We start from the raw sequence: 22,039 nt of genomic DNA, 5'->3' as shown, positions 1-22,039 counted from the left end.
GGCAACAGGGGCGCCCGGCGGCCGACACAGCTCTCAGTCGGTCTGTTACAGCAGGCCGGCCCGAGATTGTATGAGGCGAGCCTGGTGAGCTGAGCCGCTGCAGCTGCCAGGTCAGGTTCTGGAGCGTGGAGGAGGAGCTTAGGGGCACAGGATCGGCGTCCAAGTGCTGCGCCTTCACAGAGAGCCGCGGAAGGATCCGCTCAATGTGTGAGGGCGGCGGCTGGTGCTCTGAAGACAGGGAGGGAGCAGAAGACTTCAAATAATGAGTATCTGTTCTTATTGTTTTTTTTATTTTTACCAAATATCTTTCATTAAATGGGAGCAGGGTCTAATTAAGGGTGACAGACGACTGGATAAGGGTGACAGACACTGGGTATGATTAAGGGGGCAGGGGACTGGATAAGGGTGACACTGGGTAGGATTAAGGGGGGCAGGGGACTGGGTAAAGGTGACAGGATATGATTAAGGGGGCAGGAGACTGGCAATGGGTGACACTGGGTATGATTAAGGCCCTTAATCATACCCAGTGTCACCCATAGCCAGTCACCTGCCCCCTTAATCATACCCTGTCACCTTTGCCCAGTCCCCTGCCCCCCTTAATCATACCCTGTCACCTTTACCCAGTCCCCTGCCCTTCTTAATCATACCCAGTGTCACCCTTACCCAGTCCCCTGCCCCCTCAATCAGACCCTGCCCCCTTAATAATACCCAGTGTCTGTCACCCTTAATTTAAGGGGGGCAGGGTCTAATTGAGGGGGCAGTAGACTGGGTAAGGGTGACACTGGGTATGATTAAGAAGGGCAGGGGACTGGGCAAAGGTGACAGGGTATGATTAAGGGGGGCAGGAGACTGGTTATGGGTGACACAGTATGATTAAGGGGGGCAGGAGACTGGCTATGGATGACACTGGGTATGATTGTACTTGTTTGCACTTGCACTTAAATTATCTGTAATTAAAAAAGACTGTTTGTTACAAAGAATGTTTTCCTCTTTGTGTATGTTTAGGTGAACCGGGAGGGGGAGGGGGTGCCACAAGATTAGCTCGCACAGGGCGCCTGAACACCTAAGGCCAGCCCTGACCATGCAGGTCCCACATAAAACTTTTATTTACTGCTCGCATGATACTACAGTACCCATACAACACTGCCATTCTTGATATACAGTCTCTGCTGGTCTTCAGATAGGGACCAGTGCATAGTAGGAGAGACTCTGCCAGACTGCATTAGTGACCAGAAGAAGAAGATGCTGAAATAGGCATGCTGAGCCACAGACCCCAGGTTACCAGCCCAATGACCAGGAGCCAGCCGGATGACTGAGCCACAGACCCTTGGCCACCAGTCTTTGGCCAGGATACCAGCCTTCTGTGAGAGATAGACAGTTAGCTCAGGCCTTTCCTTAGCATAGAACCTTCCTCTGCCCGGAAGGAGACTAGAGAAGCCATCTCAGTGCTTCGCCTGTATTGTTTTGCACTTGAAGCACAATAGTTTACTGCAAACCCTGACTCTTTGGATTTAATTCAATTTGGGTGCACCGTACCTTACTATCCCTTTCAGAGAGCAGCAGCACTTGGTGACATCTCAACAGTGTCCTGGATACCCAGCGTAGCATTGGGCCACCCAGGGGCGGACATACCACCTGTGCTGCTGGTTCAGCTGCACAGGGGCCCAGCAAGGGAGGGGGCCCATCCCAGTGCCAGCAGAGGCGTTTATTTTTTTATCTTATCATATTTTTCATTCCCTACCACTGCCAACAGGGTAACCTGGGCACCTTGGTGTGGAGGGCGGGAGGGGGCGGAGTTTTTGGGGGATGGGGGGGGCCTGATTAGCACTTACTGAAAGACCTTCGGTGACATCATAGTCATGTGATCTTTTCAGCAGTGGAAGTGGAGGTAGGACCTGTGATGAGGTCACCGTCATGTGACCAGTGCAGATAGAGGCAGTGCTCAGCAGTGGAGACCTGTGGTGCCATGGAATGAATGTGAGTGTCAGAGAAATGCTGGGAGATGTGGTTCACCCCATTATACCTCCTCCCTGCTTAGTGGGAGGAAAATATGTTATTTAACTGGGACTGTATGTTAGAGGGGATGAAGGGAGGGGAGGGGGTGTCAGTTACATAGGACTGTATGTTATGGAAGACTATAAGAAATATATGTTTTTACATGGGACTGTATGTTATAGAAGATTGGAAGGAGATGACTGGTGTTATTTACATAGGACTGGATATTTTAGAAGACTGGAGGGTAAGGAGTGATGTTATTTATATGGGACTATGTGTTGGAGGGGGGTGAAGGAGGGGATTTAAGTTATTTACATGGCACTGTATGTTACAGAGAACCGTAAGAAAGAGAAGTTTTTTACATGGGACTGTAGGGAGAGGATTGGTGTTATTTACATGGGACTGCATGGTATAGAAGACTGAAGGGAGAGGCGTGAAGTTATTTACATGGGACTGCATGGTATAGAAGACTAAGAAAGATAGGTTATTTACATGGGACTGTATCATATAGAAGACTGGTGGGAGACGACTGGTGTTATTTACATGGGACTGCATGGTATAGAAGACTGGAGGGAGAGGATGGGCATTATAATTTATGGGGGCACTACAGAGATGATTATAACTCCGGGGGGTACGGCAGAAGGTATTATAATTACAGGGGGCACTGCAGGGAACATTATAAATGCTGTGGGCAGTAGTGGAGGGCATTACTACTACTGAGGGCTCTATAGAAATGCCTTATAGACTGTGGCGAAACCAACCTCGCCATTGGGTTTTGGAGGGGCCTGGCTACTAGCCTCTTGCCCCAGGATTATGGGCCCTCTCATCAGCCAGGCCTCATTTGTTCACAAAGGACTTGGACTAACTTGAACTCTCACCCCCACGAATTAGACCAGGGTTCAAGTTAGTCCATTACGTTTGGTAATTGTATTTTGTGGATTGCGTCTCAGACAATGCTCATTGTGTTAGTTAATTGCGTCTCAGACAATGCTCATTGTATTTTGTTTATTGCGTTACAGACAGAGGGAAGGGGATTTTGTGTACAATTGCTGGGGAGGTTTGAATACTGTAAATGCATGTGATTGGCTGTTTTTACAAAACCCTGTGGGTGGTGGCCTTGTTGGAAGATGTGTATAAAATGCTTGTGTGTTAGAATAATGTGGTTGCTTTTATACCTTCATGAAGTTTTGGCTCATGTTTGGGGAATGCTATAACTACACTCTTGGGGATTGCTATATCACAATACTCCCCTGAGTATAAGCTCTTGTAAGAGCTTGTTCATGGTTCCTGCTCTCTGGATGTAGGAGAGGTTCACCCACTGGAAACTGAAGCCCAGTCTTGGGTCCAGCGTGGGTGGAGGACGGTGAGACCCCAACCAAGCTGCGGCGGTTCGTGGGGTCTGCAGTGCGTATGGTGTCAAGTGGAGTGCTTGGAGTCCTCTGGAAGCACTAGGAGCATATATCGACGGAGGTACCCGGTCGGGGTGCTAGGCATTCCGTTACATTGGTGACAAGCAGTGGGATGGCGTCCTAGTGTGAGGAGAAGCAGCAGGGAGACACCGTTCGTGGAGTATATTGAGGGCAACGCTAGTATCTGTACAGCGCCCCTGGCTACAGCAATATGGATGCCGTTGGTTCCTGCACAGCATTCCATGAGGAAAATCACCCGGATTACAGGGATGCCGAGCGGAAAGACGTATGGCACTAGGCCCTGGAGGACGTGCAGCGTCGGAGGGGTGAGAGTCTTCCCAGTGAGGAGCAGAGATTGCGAATGCGATTGGCGCTGCGACTACCTCTACTGGGAGAGCAACCATTGATGGAGTGGGTGTCAGAGCTTGAGACACTGGTATGGCAGGAAACCTGGCTGGATGATGCTTACCAAGCACTATGGTGGGACACAGTACGACAGTCTCCATGGATGGAGGAGTACGCCAAGCCCGAAGGTGAGGAATATAATTGCCCTGGTTTATTGTGGGAGTCTTTTGAAGACATTGACTTTGGGAGCACAGAAGAGTCTAGATTTTGGGACATTACTGACTACAGGTGGGACTTGCACAATTGGCCTACAACTAGTGGGGTGAGGGCAGATCTGACCTTTCTGGTCCAAAGGGAGTGGGAACTGGAGCAAGATTATCAACAGTTGTTTCGCTCCATTCAAGCCCAGCGCAAGATACAAGACAGTTGGATACCAGGCCCAGACCTGCAGCCCTACCCCTGGCAAGTCACAGCTGAGGTATCCCCTACTTCCTCACCAACTGTGGAGGTAGGGGACTTCATAGACTGGTACTGGGAGGAACCCCAGTCGGCAGGTGCAGATGGGACCGCAGTCTCTGCACCAGGCCTACCGGGATGCTGGACGGCCGGTACGGATCCCCCACCAACCCTGCAGGAATGCCAGGAGGAGGAGGTAAACGATCCCTCCTCTCCACAGCTGATCCGCAACAAGGTCCTGGGGGCAGGATTCCCTGACCCCATCCCAGCGGAAGAGCTGGCATCTGGGCAGAGTGCAGTCGGCCTCTGCCCTCCCCTATCCTCTTCTCCAGAGCCAGACTCCCCACAGGCTACCCCAGCGGCAGAGCTGGCATCTGGGCAGAGCGCAGTCGGCCTCTGCCCTCCCCTATCCTCTTCTCCAGAGCCGGACTTCCCACAGGCTATCCCAGCGGAAGAGATGGCATCTGTGCAGAGCGCAGTCGGCCTCTGCCCTCCCCTATCCTCGTGTCCAGAGGCTGACTCCCCACTGGCTACCCCAGCAGAAGAGCTGGCATCTGTCCAGAGCGCAGTCGGCCTCTGCCCACCAAGTACCTACAGCTCCAAAGTAGAGAACCACAAGGAAGCAAGGAGTCGCAGATGCCCACTCAACAGCTGGGGACATACAGAACAGAGCCAGGCCCCAAAATTCAAAAGGTCCAGTATTGGGTTGTGGTTGGACTGCCAGACTAACTCAGGTACTGACCGTGAGGTCAGGTATCTGGTTAGTCTTCCCTGGGAGGGGGAGATGTGTGGCGAAACCAACCTCGCCACTGGGTTTTGGAGGGGCCTGGCTACTAGCCTCTTGCCCCAGGATTATGGGCCCTCTCATCAGCCAGGCCTCATTTGTTCACAAAGGACTTGGACTAACTTGAACTCTCAACCCCACGAATTAGACCAGGGTTCAAGTTAGTCCATTACGTTTGGTAATTGTATTTTGTGGATTGCGTCTCAGACAATGCTCATTGTGTTAGTTAATTGCGTCTCAGACAAAGCTCATTGTATTTTGTTTATTGCGTTACAGACAGAGGGAAGGGGATTTTGTGTACAATTGCTGGGGAGGTTTGAATACTGTAAATGCATGTGATTGGCTGTTTTTACAAAACCCTGTGGGTGGTGGCCTTGTTGGAAGATGTGTATAAAATGCTTGTGTGTTAGAATAAAGTGGTTGCTTTTATACCTTCATGAAGTTTTGGCTCATGTTTGGGGAATGCGATAACTACACTCTTGGGGAATGCTATATCACAATACTCCCCTGAGTATAAGCTCTTGTAAGAGCTTGTTCATGGTTCCTGCTCTCTGGATGTAGGAGAGGTTCACCCACTGGAAGCTGAAGCCCAGTCTTGGGTCCAGCATGGGTGGAGGACGGTGAGACCCCAACCAAGCTGCGGCGGTTCGTGGGGTCTGCAGTGCGTACGGTGTCAAGTGGAGTGCTTGGAGTCCTCTGGAAGCACTAGGAGCATATATCGACGGAGGTACCCGGTCGGGGTGCTAGGCATTCCGTTACATAGACTATAAGAGGTTCCCTATAGGGAGGCCTTATTAGTACTGAGGGCACTGTAGGGAGCCTTATTACCACTGGGGATACTATTTGGGGGAGGCTTCTGCCTGGCAGTGAGCCCGGTGATTTCACTGGCACTAATGGACATGCTTATCAAGTAAAGCAGGCACTCCTCATCTGGTTATATAGATATATATGTGTATAGTCAATGTTTAATAATATTTATTTCAACAATAAAACTAAAATCCAACAATATATAAAAGCATAGACATTAATAAAATTGGTTGTTGATTGATAGCAGCAGATATTATAGCAGCAACAATATAGCAGCAGATATATTGGTAATAATATTATAGCAGCAGATAATTAGCAGCAACAATAAGCAGTAAATATGATGGTACTACGGTATTATTATAGCAGCAGTTTAGTAGCAACAGTGTAGCAGCAATATTGATCTAGTAACTGTAGTGGTAACTGAAATGATCATAGGTCCTTTCGCTTGTCAATGAGGTATCAATTGTTGGCTATAGTTGTTGGTATCGAGGCAATATCAGTCTTATAGATAATAAGTTCCAGTTTCAGGATGCATACTTTAGAGTATATTGGTTGGTGACCCCAATAGATATGTAACAGTGTTTCTTTGGCATATAACAATAGTGTATCAATCACTGTTATTTTTGTTCAACTCCCAGTATTCCTAGGGATTCGGTTTATTTCTGCATCCGAGTTTTAATACATTGATGAGAGGTGTGGTGTTACTCACTGTTTTGTTGTGATATTTGTGCTGATTTGAGTGGCGTCCCACTCCAAATGCAATGCACTCACCCTCCTTGATCACTTTGGCTGTTGTCTCCGTGATGCTCACCTATGTGTTGGTGTCTGTTTCTGCCGTGACTCGACGTCCCACGTGGTAACTGTGAGACCCGTTATGTAATCTCGCGAGATTGCAGGGGAGCTATTCGAATGCTTATTGGTGGTGAAAATTCGAATTGAATTTGTTTGTTGCCAGCAATATTCGCAATCTTGTGATTGCTTATCAGAATAACGTCTGAAGGATTTTCGATAGTTTTCTCGCGATTTTCGTTGAGTGGGTCTTTTTCGGATTGTCCTGCTAAATGCGTTTCGAGGTTCACACCTCTTCCTCAGTAGCGATCCTAGCCTTTTACTTATGGACATGCTCTAGCGCCGCCTTAGCCCATAAAATGGCTAGGGCAGCGCTAAAGCCACCCATCAGTGCCGGTCTGTGTTGGGCCCATGTTCATATATGCCTGCATTATTGAGAGAAAAAAGATGAACATTTGAATATATGCAAATGATCCTCTAGGAGCAACGGGGGCGTTACCATTACACCTAGAGGCTCTGCTCTCTCTGCCACTGCTGCTCCCTGTCTACTTTGACAGGGCCTGGCAGTGAAAATGTCATCCCACCGGGCCATGTTAAAGTGCAGAGGGCGCGGCAGTTACAGAGAGAGCGGAGCCTCTAGGTGTAATGGTAACGCCCCTATTTGTATATAATAAAACATCATTTTTCTCAGCAATGCGGGCACATAAGAACATGGGACCAACACAGAGGCCTTCAGCTGCCAAGCGCACACGTAACAGGTCAGTCCTTTAATTGTCCAAGTGTATGAGGGAGTCCTGAGGGATAGCTGAAGGCCTAGGGGGCATTTTACCATCAGCTATGGACTTCATTGAGGGGGGAGAGGGCTCCATTCACACGTCCGCAACATGTTTTGCGGATCCACAGACAGCGGCAATGTGCGTTCCACGGACAGCACATTGCCGGCACTAATAGAATATGCCTGTTCTTGTCCGCAATTGCGGACAAGAATAGGACATGTTCTATTTTTTTGCGGAACAGAAGTGCGGACCTCGATGTGCTGCCCCATAGAAAAGAATGGGTCCGCAATTCCGTTCTGCAAAATGCATAACGAAATTGCGGACGTGTGAATGGAGTCTAATGTGCCTAGGGCAGCATCAAATCTAAATACGGACCTGGCTCCACAGCAGCAGCACAATGTAGTGTCACACATAACACTGCTGGTCTGTGTATGAGGAGGAGCGGTGCGGCCGGGAATCTGCTGTGCTCCTCCTCCTACACAGACCAGCAGAGCAATGTGTGACACTACATCCTGCTACTGCTGTGGAGCGACAGCGGCTGAACTGTGATCATGAGGAACTAGGAGAGTATTTTTTTTTTTTAACTTCCTGTGAAGGAGGCACATATCTGACCATTACTACTGTGAAGGAGGCACATATCTGGACATAACTACTGTGAGGGGGCACATATCTGACCATTACTACTGTGAGGGGGCACATATCTGGACATAACTACTATGTACTGGCACAAAGGGGGAATAATTACTATGAGGGGGCATTAAGGGTACTGGGTGTGTATAGTTATGTTTTGGGCAGTTAGAGGCGTGACCTAGTATGAAAAGAATATAAGGGTGGGCCATTTATATGGATACACCTTAATAAAATGGGAATGGTTGGTGATATTAACTTCCTGTTTGTGGCACATTAGTATATGTGAGGGGTGAAACTTTTCAAGATGGGTGGTGACCATGGCGGGCATTTTGAAGTCGGCCATTTTGAATCCAACTTTTGTTTTCTCAATAGGAAGAGGGTCATGAGACACATCAAACTTATTGGGAATTTCACACGAAAAACAATGGTGTGCTTGGTTTTAACGTAACTTTATTCTTTCATGAGTTATTTACAAGTTTCTGACCACTTATAAAATGTGTTCAATGTGCTGCCCATTGTGTTGGATTGTCAATGCAACCCTCTTCTCCCACTCTTCACACACTGATAGCAACACCGCAGGAGAAATGCTAGCACAGGCTTCCTCAAATGTGCACAAAGAGCTTCTATTTTTCCATTTATAGTAGGCATAATACCACTTTAATTTAGAACGATCCCCATTTATCAGCTCTATTGTTTGTATGTGAAATGTTGTGCAGACATTTTTTTTTATCAACCATGTTTGCTTGATGGATATGCACCTGTGACTATGAATATGAATGTGCTAGTCTAAATTTTCTTGTAGTGCTCTGAACGACCACCATGTATAATAAGCACCATATACGTCTTCTACATTTCCCATTACTCTATAACTTGCAAAGAGAATCATCTTACTAGCGCCACCTTGTGGAAGTGGTTCCCTATGAGTCAAATTCTTGGAATATGATGAAGGAAGATGCCAAGCCAGATATCCATCTGTAGACAACTGTTTTGTGGTGCTTGACCTTCTTCAGTAAGGAACCCTACAAATAGTAGTGTCAGGTACCATAATTAAAGGGGTTATCCAAGACCTTATTTAGTATTGGTCCCAGAAGTTCACACCTCTGGGTCGTCAGCGTTGTTCAATGTAAATGCTGCTTGTAGTAACATTTACATTAGCAGCAGGCATTGCTGTTCAGCGTAAAATAACGCTCCACGCCAGTTTTCTGGCGCAAATGAAGCCAGAAATCTACAGCAGCTCCGAGCTATTGTAGATTTCTGTTTAGGAGCACGGACTTCCAGAGGATGTGCCTAATTTATGAGGAGGCATAAATTAGGTGCATCCTCCGGCAGCACCAGTCTTCCTAAATCTCCTCAGCAACCTTCGGCACTCCAGCTGTGGAGAAACTACAACTCCCAGCATGCACGCCTCCTTGGCTGCTCTCAGAACTCTCAAAGGAGAGAATGGAGCATGCTGGGAGTCGTAGTTTCACAACAGCTGGAGTGCCGGAGGTTGCTGATCCCTGTCCTAGAGGATAGGGCGGCAGGAACAACCAGTCAGGCCAGAGATGGGGCTAAAGCCCAGTTACACTTTAAAGGGGTTGCCCGGGTTCAGAGCTGAACCCAGAGATACCCACATTTTCACCCAGGCAGCCACCTCATATTAGCATCGAAGCATTTCATGCTCCAATGCTCTCCTTTGACCTGCGCTGAATCGCGTAGGAAAAAGGCTTTTTTTGGGGGCGTTCCAGTGACGTACTAGGCTTTCCATGGGGACTGCTAGGCAGAGGCTTCCGCCCAGCAGTGAGCCCAGTGACATCACTGGCACTAATGGGCGGACTTTAGCGCTGCCCTAGCTGTTTAACGCTGGGTTCACACCTGAGCGTACCGAAGGAGCGCTCTGTATGGGGCATTTTATCAAGCGTTTACAGACGCGGCTCCAGCAACAAGCAAAGCCCATTGTCGCGCGTTCCCAGAAGTCTATGTACGGGAACGTGCGACCATACACCCCAAAGAAGCTCCTGTACTTCTTGGGGCGTAGGGCGTTTTGCAGCGCGTTCGTAAGTGCTGTAAAACGCTCAGGTGAGAACCATGCCATAAGGGATCATTGGTTCTTGCCTGTTGAGCGTTTTACAGCGCGTAGGAACGCGCTGTAAAACGCTCAGGTGTGAACCAAGCGTTACACTAAAGCCAGGCCATCAGAGCTGGTGACGTCACCAAATACACTGCTGGGTGGAGGCCTCCGCTTAGCAGTGTAAAAACATAAACGCAAAAGCCCTTGCCTGTGCGATACAGCGCAGGCGCAAGGGAGAGCATTCGAGAATGAAATGCCCATATCAGATGAACTTCCTGGGTGAAAATGTGGGCATGTCCCGGTTCAGCTCTGAACCTGGACAACCCTTTTAAACCACATATGGGGGAATTTATCATGAGGGGAATATTTGAAGTCAGTTTTTCTTCAGTCTGCGTTGGAGTACTTGCAACAAATTTATCAAATGTTGCTTGGTGTGTAGCGCATCTTTTAAAATAACACTTTTGTCTAGAAATGTTACTCCAGTTTTCCTAATCCTCCCTTGTACTGTGACTGTCTGTGACTTTTTTTTTGTGACTTTTTAAAGTCTGTGATAAGTTTGGAGTGAAACTCATTAACATAGCTAACCATGCTCACTTTGCCACCCACTTTTCAAAACTTGAGTGAGTGGTGTAAAAATATAAAATGGCACAAAATTTTTGCGCAAGTGTTTTCAAAAAGTGGCAAGGCCTCTATTTTGCGACTTTTTGAAGCCAGAATTCTGTGAGTGAAGGCATGATAAATCAGGGCAACAGAGTTTATTGCTGTCCTACAGTATAAGGCTAGGTCTACACGACATTTGTCGCACCAATGTCGCTCGACAATATTAATAATCATGGTCTATGTTGTCGCACTGCGACATGCTGCGACTGCGACACGACAGTCACAAAAAATCCATTCGAAATAGATTTTTCTGCAACTGTTGCATCGCAGTCGAACCATGTCGCATGTCGCAGTGTGACACCATAGACTATCAGTATAAATATTGTAGCGCGACACATGTCGTCGTGTAGACCTAGCCTTACACTCTGACAACATGGCTATTCAAATAAAAAATTGGCTTATCCCTGATCGGTTCTGTACGGGCATTTCTATAGGTCACAGCTATATGGGCACTACTTGCGGTACTGCTTTAAGCACACTATTGTGGGGGGATGGTATAATATATGATGCAGTAACTGAGCAAATAAAAGGCAGAAGAAACATGTTATATCTTAGTTTATTAAAAGTTTAATTCTGTTACAAATGTACATTATCTATCTACACAGCATTTTTAGAGATTGACACGTTAGGAAAATGTGATATCCTGCATTGTGCCGCCTGCAGTGCCCCTTCAGGCCAGGCTTTTTCCTTAAATGATCCTCGAATCCCGCTCAGGACATGGAAATAATTTCACAGCGGCTCAGATATAGCCATGAATCTTTTCTATAAATATATTTACACCAATATACAGAAAAATATACCGTACATAAATATACAGCAAAACAGATTGTACACGTTCAGCAGAATATAGGCTTCATTTACAGTAGTCTGTAGCTTGTGGATGAAGTGGCGGCTTCAGGACAAGAGTGGGGAATCTCTGATTCTCCTCATTCCTATAGAATATTATTGAAAATGCAGATTGGATGTGGAACAAAAATACAGTGGTGTGAACGCGGCCTTAATCTGTGATGTTGATTAAGAAAGTGGTGAAGACGAGACAACACAGGGCTTCGTACTATCACAATGTTACACCATGTTTCATACCGCCTTGGAGCTGGTATACTTTGTGTCCAAAACATTCACCAAAAAACTTGCTCCAAAACAAGGGGCAAAATAGGACTACACAAAAAGGTGGCGCACCATGTTGTCCACTATATTGTAAACCAAACAAAATTATGGAGCATACACTTCATATATTTTGTGAAAAAAGTGTGCGCCGCAAAGTCTGGCACAGTGACTGATATATGGTATCTCCTCCAGTAATTTTCTTTAAAAATAAAGCAACATTTTTCCTAATGGTGTGTTTTATGGCATTTTAACTGCTTTTTGGCAGTCAGAAATAGAAATAGAAAACGGACTATGCACAAATCATTTTGTTGTGTTTTTATACCTTTTTTTAGGTCAGTAGTCAAGTTTTTTCAAAAAGCACCATTCTTTAGATATAGCGTTTTTCCCAATAGGTTTCTCTATAGAACTTGGAAAACGCATGTACAAAATGACACTAAATATAAAGAATGCCACATAAAAAAGCATGACATACAAAAATAAGCAGGCATTTTTCATGCATTTTTAAATGACAGAATATAAGACTTGAATGAAACCTAAGGACAGTGACTCCAGAGAATACATTTCGTCTTAAAACTTAACGGAAATGGAGAAAAGTGTTCTGAAATCGCCCCGTAATTCACATGACAAGTATTCTACCTATGTGCAGATATCTTTGATTGAAGTTGCAGGCCTAAACACTGCATCAAATATGTTCCAGCTTCCCCATGACAATACTGCCTGTCGAGTTTTCAATTCTGTTAAAGTGCTGTAACATTGGTTAGATCCAAATCACATCAGAGCTATTCTATTCACTTCTGTGATAATTCCGAAAGTAGCTAAGTAAACGCGCTTGTCTATTTTTCGAACTACCATAGAAGTGACTGGCGACAGCCGCCCATGCATGGCCACCTCTCCATTCACAGCAGCCATGGGACGACGTTTCCAGAGGTAGGACCAACACATGTCTGATATTTGTCCGAGATGGCTCCGTACATTATCTCCAAGCAGATAGTATCTCCGGGACAAACACCACGTAACTGAGATGACAGAGGGACACCACTCATACCTGACTCCAGCATGGCGGCAGAACCTCAATATGAGATCCTCGTGGCTCACATTATTCCTACGAAAGGCAATACTTCCACTATTTGGTCTGCTTTGTGAGGTTTGAGGCAGTGCTTCAGCTTCCAGCTGTCTTCATGACTGACTCATTGCAATGGCAGAGTCTTCGCTGCTGTTGCCTCGGTCCAGACCAACTCTTCGGATGGACCTTGTGTATTTTTCCCTTCCCAGTGCGATCACGTCTTCTATTTCATCGGCGATGTCGTTTCTTTTACTAGTCCGCATGGCCTGCACTAACTTCTGTACACAGTCCGGCTGCTCAGAGTTCTTCTGGGCCCATAAAAAGATCATATCCAGGATCAGCTGATTCAAGTCTTTGCTGAGAAGAAACAAAGTAAAGAATTGTCAGCCATTATCTTCCTCGGATATTAAGCGTGTGTCGTGTTAAAGGGGTTGTCCATTGATATTTTTATAAAAGAAAGAGGATCAACAATACCGTTTTTAGCGGCCACTTTGATAAGAGTGCACCCATTGGGTACAATAGTTAAAAATGGCCTTTTAGGGGTTAAAAAAGAAAAAACTCACCTCATCCACTTGCATGCTCCGGGACACTCCCTCCTCACCCTGATGCTCCCAACATGGTGACGTCATCACGCTGGGAGCATCAGGTCCTTCGCCTTCAGTGAAGTGTGAGTATCCTGGAGCGCGCAAGTGTTTGAGATGATATGCACGTCATTAATGCTGGGGCCACTATGGGGGACATCAATAAAGCAGGGGGCCACTCTGGGGGACATTATTACTGCTGGGGGACACTATGGGGGGCATTATTACTGCTGGTGGACACTATGGGGGGCATTATTACTGCTGGTGGACACTATGGGGGGCATTATTACTGCTGGTGGACACTATGGGGGACATTATTACTGCTGGTGGACACTATGGGGGACATTATTACTGCTGGGGGACACTATGGGGGACATTATTACTGCTGGGGGACACTATGGGAGACATTATTACTGCTGGTGGACACTATGGGGGACATTATTACTGCTGGGGGACACTATGGGAGACATTATTACTGCTGGGGGCCACTATGGGGGACATTATTACTTCTGTGGACACTATGGGAGACATTATTACTGCTTGTGGCCACTAAGGGGGATATTATGTATACTGCAGGGGTTAGGATTTAAATAAAAAAAGCAGTGAAAATCATCTATTTTTAATGGTTGTTAAAAAAAAACTAATGTAAAACGGACGTTAAAAACGGCCAGAAAATGGATGCAAAAATGATTGAAAATGGCCATGAAAAAAGGACATGCTCATGCCACTTATGAAACCATTAACCTGAACACAGTGGCAGATCTGGCAGTGTTATGTACTACAACTCTCACCTGTTCTTAAAACGAATACGTTCTAGCTCCTGATATGGGAGTCCCAGGTTAATACCAATGTTCATCCAATCTGAGCCAATCTGACTGGCGATGCTGAGAAGGTTTGTTTCTGTCAGATAGCCCATCTCAGGATTGCCTATATTTAAGGGGGGCAGTGAATGATTGCTCCTTGGCTTATCAGGTTCTCCATTTGGGCATTTTGTTCTCTGGCAAAGAAAATAAGAAGAAATTATCAGGTGCGGAGTCATCTTACGACTGAACTCACACATCCATGTTCTGGCAGAAATATATATATGCTAGCAGAAGGACCCGACTTCACACGGGTATATTTCATCTATTCTATTTAATGTTTGTGTGTGTCGTTAAAATATATCGACAGTATCCGCCATAACAGTGACCTCTACTGCACCCCGCCCCTTTAACAGTAAACTCCACAGTCCCCCACCCCTTAAAGGGAACCTGTCACCGGGATTTTGGGTATAGAGCTGAGGACATGGGTTGCTAGATGGCCGCTAGCACATCCGCAATATCCAGTCCCCATAGCTCTGTGTGCTTTTATAAAAAAAACGATTTGATACATATGCAAATTAACCTCAGATGAGTCCTGTCCCTGACTCATCTCACGTGCAGGACTCCTCTCAGGGTAATTTGCAGATGTATCAAATAGTTTTTTTTACACAATAAAAGCACACAGAGCTATGAGGACTGGATATTGCGGATGTGCTAGCGGTGATCTAGCAACCCATGTCCTCAGCTCTATACACAAAATCCCAGTGACAGGTTCCCTTTAACACTAAACCCCCCAAACTAAAATGGGACCTCCACAGCAGCCCATCCCCTTAACTTTGACGTTCACAGCAGCCCGCCCCTTTAAGAGTGAATTTCACAGTACCCCGCTCCCTTAACAGTGACCTCACAGTACCCTGCTGCTTTAACAGTTACCTCCACAGCAGTTGCCCCTTTAATAGTGGCCCCTGCCCCTTTAACAGTGACCTCCAGTGTCCGCCCCCTTAACAGTGACCTCCAGTGTCCACCCCTTTAACAGTGACCTCCACAGCGGCCTGCCCCTTAACAGTAACATCCACAGTGAACGCCTCTTTAACAGTGACCTCCACAGTGCCCGCCCCTTTAACAGTGACTCCACAGTGCCTGCCTCTTTAACAGTGACCCCCACAGTGCCCGCCCCTTTAACAGTGACATCCACAGCGCCCTGCCCCTTTAACAGTGACATCCACAGTGCGTGCCCCTTTAACAGTGACCTCCAAAGTGCCTGCCCCTTTAACAGTGACCTCCACAGTGCCCTGCCCCTTTAACAGTGACCGCCACAGTGCCCGCCTCTTTAACAGTGACCTCCACAGTGCCCGCCCCTTTAACAGTGACCTCCACAGTGCTTGCCTTTTTAACAGTGACCTCCACAGTGCCCGCCCCTTTAACAATGACCTCCACAGCGCCCGCCCCTTTAACAATGACCTCCACAGCGCCCCTGCACCTTTAACAGTGACCTCCACAGTGCCCACCCCTTTAACAGTGACCTCCACAGCGCCCAGCACCTTTAATAGTGATTTTTCTGCGACTGTCGTGTAGCAGTCGCAGCATGTTACATGTCGCAGTGCAATGCCATAGATTATCATTATAAAAATGGTTGCGTGACATTTGTGCGTCATCAATGTCGCGCGACACATGTAGCAGTGTAGTTGTGCCCTATGTGTTGTGCGACTTATTGTCGTCATGTAGCCCTAGCCTAAAGCCTACCTACAGCAGTGAAGAAAAATGGCTGGGTTGTTATGGAAACCTGGAGTAAAACTGTGTGTATGTGGAGACTAAGGGCCTGTGAGCTTCTATTGGCTGATAAGGGTCATGCAGGTCATTTTTTGGGAATATCTCAGGAACGGTACGTCCTAGAGAGCTGTGATCCCCACAAGATTTCTTTCCAGGTAGCAAGGGATGTGTACACCAAATTTAGTTGAAATCGATGGTTGCGTTTTTGAGTGATCGCAGAACATACACACATACAGTGGATATAGAAAGTCTACACACCCCTGTTAAAATGTCAGGTTTCTGAGACAAAGATAAATTATTTCAGAACTTTTTCCACCTTTAATGTGACCTATAAACTGTACCACTCAATTGAAAAACAAACTGAAATCTTTTAGGAGGGAAGAAAACAAAAAAACTAAAATAATGTGGTTGCATAAGTGTGCACACCGTCTTATAACTGGGGATGTAGCTGTGTTCAGAATTAAGCAATCACATTCAAAATCATGTTAAATAGGAGTCAGCATACACCGGCCATCATTTAGAGTGCCTCTGATTAACCCCAAATAAAGTCCAGCTGCTCTAGTTGGTCTTTCCTGAAAATTTCTTAGTCGCATCCCACAGCAAAAGCCATGGTCCACAGAGAGCTTCCAAAGCATCAGACGGATCTCACTGTTAAGGCTACTTTCACACTAGCGTTCGGGGCTCCGCTTGTGAGCTCCGTTTGAAGGCTCTCACAAGCGGCCCCGAACGCATCCGTACTGCCCCAATGCATTCTGAGTGGATGCGGATCCGCTCAGAATGCATCAGTCTGGCAGCGTTCAGCCTCCGCTCCGCTCAGCAAGCGGACACCCGAACGCTGCTTGCAGCGTTCGGGTGTCTGCCTGGCCGTGCGGAGGCAAACGGATCCGTCCAGACTTACAATGTAAGTCAATGGGGACAGATCCGTTTGAAGTTGACACAATATGGCTCAATTTTCAAACGGATCCGTCCCCCATTGACTTTCAATGTAAAGTCTGGACGGATCGGTCTGAACAACTTTCACACTTAGAATTTTTTCTAAACTATAATGCAGACGGATCCGTTCTGAACGCTAGTGTGAAAGTAGCCTAAAAGGTATCAGTCAGGAGAAGGGTACAAAAGAATTTCCAAGGCATTAGATATACCATGGAACACAGTGAAGTGGAGAAAATATGGCACAACAGTGACATTACCAAGAACTGGACGTCCCTCCAATATTGATGAAAAGATGAGAAGAAAACTGGTCTGGGAGGCTACCAAGAGGCCTACAGCAACATTAAAGGAGCTGCAGGAATATCTGGCAAGTACTGTCTGTGTGGTACATGTGACAACAATCTTCCGTATTCTTCATATGTCTGGGCAATGGGGTAGAGTGGCAAGACGAAAGCCTTTTCTTACGAAGAAAAACATCCAAGCCAGGCTACATTTTGCAAAAACACTTCTGAAGTCTCCCAAAAGCATGTGGGAAAAGGTGTTATGGTCTGATGAAACCAAGATTGAACTTTTTGGCCATAATTCCAAAAGATATGTTTGGCCCAAAAACAACACTGCACATCACCAAAAGAACACCATACCCACAGTGAAGCATGGTGGTGGCAGCATCGTGCCAAGGGGCTGTTTTTCTTCAGCTGGAACTGGGGCCTTAGTTAAGCTAGAGGGAATTATGAAGAGTTCCAAATACCAGTCAATATTGGCACAAAACCTTCAGGCTTCTGCTAGAAAGCTGAACATGAAGAGGAACTTCATCTTTCAGCATGACAACGACCCAAAGCATACATCCAAATTAACAAAGGAATGGCTTCACCAGAAGATTAAAGTTTTGGAATGGCCCAGCCAGAGCCCAGACCTGAATCCGATTGAAAATCTGTGGGGGGATCTGAAGAGGGCTGTGCACAGGAGATGCCCTCGCAATCTGACAGATTTGGAGTGTTTTTGCAAAGAAGAGTGGGCAAATCTTGCCAAGTCAAAATGTGCCATGCTGATAGACTCATACCCAAAAAGGCTGAGTGCTGTAATAAAATCAAAGGGTGCTTCAACAAAGGGGTGTGCACACTTATGCAACCATATTATTTTATTTTTATATTTTTTCTACCCTCTACCTAAAAGATTTCAGTTTGTTTTTCAATTGCGTTGTACAGTTTATAGGTCACATTAAAGGTGAAAAAAGTTCTGCAATGATTTATATTTGTCTCATTTTTTTTACATCACAGAAACCTGACATTTTAACAGGGGTGTGTAGACTTTTTATATCCACTGTATATACGTCCTTCTTTATATATATATAGATTACTGGAATGTGTCACAGCTCAACTGTGGATTTAACTGATCTGAAGTCACAGCATCACACATTTTTATGATGTTGTGAGTTTGCATGAGCTAAAACCGTGGTCAGACAATGACACGTCTGAGTAATATAGAAATATCATAGGACCAGAACATGAAGCTGTGAATCCGGCCTAAGTAAGGTAAAGAAAAGCCTCACATACACTTTGGATAGCTGTCAGCCGATTACTCCGTCCCTGTTTTTCACAATGAAAGTGGAGAATAAGCCCCTGAGACCCTTCTAGCAGTGGTTTACCTCCAACTGGAACAACAATTTGGGTGCAACATGCACAATCCGTCTTTCCCCCGCCATCCACCATCAGAAAGACGCAGGAGATCCCCATACGTACTAAAAAGTCAGCAACACGTGGCCGATACCCTGAGGATTTTCCACAGCCCAATGGAGATTTTTAAAAATCTTATTCCTGCACTGCAGAAAACTTTCACAGCAGCATCTGCACATAATCTGACGTGTGGTGTGGACTTTAAATCCGCAGCTTGTTGATTTATGCAATGCAGAAGGTGAAATCTGCCGCCAAATAAGCATTAAAATTTGCGTGTAACTTATGCACATTTTACTGTGGTAGTTGATCCGCAGCAGATTTTATGCACCAAAATACACCCAGCGTGCCCATAACTAAAGATCCAGTAAAGACAAGTTTCAGTTTTTGTTTTTGCTTAAATAAAATATCTTACAGGCAGTTTGATAGGCAGTGTTGCCATCCAATCAGATCGGGAGCCCTTCCTGTGTTTAGTCACTTCTTCAGGAAGACCTTCGGGGACCGATCCACGGTAGAAAGAAACCTGTAAAGCAAACAGTTATTTATATGTATGAATGAAAAGGATGAATATCATTGCTGTGAGGCCTCATGCACACGACAGTATTTTTTTGCGGTCCGCAAAAATGGGTTCCGTTTTTCCGTGATCGTTTTTTCGTCCGTGGGCCTTCCTTGATTTTTGGAGGATCCACGGACATGAAAAAAAAGTCGTTTTGGTGTCCGCCTGGCCGTGCGGAGCCAAACGGATCCGTCCTGAATTACAATGCAAGTCAATGGGGACGGATCCGTTTGACGTTGACACAATATGGTGCAATTGCAAACGGATCCGTCCCCCATTGACTTTCAATGTAAAGTCAGGAGTTAATATACCATAGGATCGGAGTTTTCTCCAATCCGATGGTATATTTTAACTTGAAGCGTCCCCATCACCATGGGAACGCCTCTATGTTAGAATATACCGTCGGATTTGAGTTACATCGTGAAACTCAAATCCGACAGTATATTCTAACACAGAGGCGTTCCCATGGTGATGGGGACGCTTCAGGTTAGAATATACTAAAATAACTGTGTACATGACTGCCCCCTGCTGCCTGGCAGGTGCAGCCCCCCCCCCCCCTGTAGTTAACACATTGGTGGCCAGTGCGGCTGGCCCCCCCCCTCCCCTGTAGTTAACTCATTGGTGGCCAGTGGGCCCCCCTCCCTCCCCTGTAGTTAACTCGTTGGTGGCCAGTGGGCCCCCCTCCCTCCCCTGTAGTTAACTCGTTGGTGGCCAGTGGGCCCTCTCCCCTCCCTCCCCCTCCTAATTAAAATCCCCCCCCCCTATCATTGGTGGCAGCGGAGAGTACCGATCGGAGTCCCAGTTTAATCGCTGGGGCTCCGATCGGCAACCAGGACGCTACTGCTGTCCCGGTTGCCATGGTTACTTAGCAATTTGTTGAACCATTATACTTACCTGGAGCTGCGATGTCTGCGTCCGGCCGGGAGCTCCTCCTACTGGTAAGTGACAGGTCTGTGCGGCGCATTGCTTAATGACCTGTCACTTACCAGTAGGAGGAGCTCCCGGCTGGACGCAGACATCGCAGCTCCAGGTAAGTATAATGGTTCTACAAATTGCTAAGTAACCATGGCAACCGGGACAGCAGTAGCGTCCTGTTTGCCGATCGGAGCCCCAGCGATTAAACTGGGACTCCGATCGGTACTCTCCGCTGCCACCAATGATAGGGGGGGGGGATTTTAATTAGAAGGGGGAGGGAGGGGAGAGGGCCCACTGGCCACCCAATGTACACAGTTCTTTTAGTATATTCTAACCTGAAGCGTCCCCATCACTATGGGAACGCCTCTGTGTTAGAATATACTGTCGGTTCTGAGTTTTCACGAAGTGAAAACTCAGCTATGAAAAAGCTTTTATGCAGACGGATCTTTGGATCCGTCTGTATAAAAAGTAACCTACGGCCACGGATGCCAATCTTGTGTGCATCCGTGTTCTTTCACGGACCCATTGACTTGAATGGGTCCGTGAACCGTTGTCCGTCAAAAAAATAGGACAGGTCCTATTTTTTTGACGGACAGGATACACGGATCTCGGCTGCAAAACGGTGCATTTTCCGATTTTTCCACAGACCCATTGAAAGTCAATGGGTCCGCGAAAAAAAACGGAAAACGGCACAACGGCCACAGATGCACACAACGGTCGTGTGCATGAGGCCTAAGGATGAATAGCTGGATTTGACGTGTGCTTTCTTCATTATTTTTTTTTAAGAAGAAACATAAATAGTGTAGAAGGATAAAATGTCCTGTTCTCGTATTTTCTTAAAAAAAAAACACAAAAAAAACCTACATAAAACTGGTTATACAAACTGGATCTTCTGTGTACAGGGAAGTGAAACAGTCCCTGAACAGCAGATCTCAGTGGAAGAAAGGATCCCGCATGCTGGATTTCAGTATGTTCAATCTATGCACCCCTGAAATTAAGTAACAAGAGGTTCTGACCTGTCCTTTCACATCTTTCTCTATCCTATCAGCCGACGATGTAACATACACCTCCTTCATGTTTTTCATGCGTGAGTAGAAGATAAAGCAAATTCTGCCGTTCACACAATCGGGACGCTCTGAAAAAAAAAAACGAATGATGACTAAGGTTAGTGAATCAAGTAGCCTATCCGGCAGAGGACCAGGCTACCAGAGTTCACCAAATCCGGCATTGCCGGATACCACCATGTCCAGATACCCATGAACTATAATGGGAACCAGTGGTGTAAACGCCGGATTAGGCCTCTTTCACACTACTGTTTTTTTTTTTTTTCGTTTTGCGGGCCGTTTTTTGCGTTCCGTATACGGAACCATTCATTTCAATGGTTCCGCAAAAAAAAACTGAATGTACTCCGTATGCATTCCGTTTCCGTATTTCCGTTTTTCCGTTTAGTTGAAAGATAGAACATGTCCTATTATTGCCCGCAAATCACGTTCCGTGGCTCCATTCAAGTCAATGGGTCCGCAAAAAAACGGAACAATACGGAAATGCATCCGCATGTCTTCCGTATCCGTTCCGTTTTTGCGGAACCATCTATTGAAAATGTTATGCCCAGCCCAATTTTTTCTATGTAATTACTGTATACTGTATATGCCATACGGAAAAACTGAACGGAAACAGAAACACAACGGAAACAAAAAAACGGAACAATGGATCCGTGAAAAACGGACCGCAAAACACTGAAATAGCCATACGGTAGTGTGAAAGAGGCCTTACAGTCAGACAGAGAACATTGCATGCATTTGAGTGGGAACAGACTACCAGAACAGACAGACGGATGTCCGACCGCAACTGTGAAGGTAGCCTCGGAGTCTGGTGCACAGTGCTCTCTACCACATACAAATGCCACTGCTAGGCTGATGTGCATGACTGTCAAATTGAATAGCATA

At 46.3% G+C, this 22,039-nt stretch overlaps 1 protein-coding gene across 3 annotated transcripts in view; it reads right to left on the bottom strand.

The window, feature by feature from the left end:
- Positions 1-12,347: 12,347 nt before the first annotated feature.
- The window catches only part of PIDD1 (p53-induced death domain protein 1), a 36,771-nt gene continuing 27,079 nt past the window's right edge, over positions 12,348-22,039 (bottom strand). For all 3 annotated transcript variants that reach the window (XM_040410445.1, XM_040410446.1, XM_040410447.1), the window contains exons 13-16: positions 21,110-21,228; positions 19,038-19,145; positions 14,244-14,449; positions 12,348-13,228 (exon numbers count right to left, since the gene is read on the bottom strand). In XM_040410445.1, coding sequence (XP_040266379.1) covers positions 12,985-13,228; positions 14,244-14,449; positions 19,038-19,145; positions 21,110-21,228 — 677 coding nt within the window. In that variant the 3' untranslated portion in view covers positions 12,348-12,984. The remainder of the gene's footprint in view (positions 13,229-14,243; positions 14,450-19,037; positions 19,146-21,109; positions 21,229-22,039) is intronic.

Source organism: Bufo bufo, chromosome 10 (genome assembly GCF_905171765.1).
Source record: "Bufo bufo chromosome 10, aBufBuf1.1, whole genome shotgun sequence".
Classification (NCBI taxonomy): Eukaryota; Metazoa; Chordata; class Amphibia; order Anura; family Bufonidae; genus Bufo; species Bufo bufo.
This window is presented reverse-complemented; position numbering and strand designations above follow the sequence as displayed.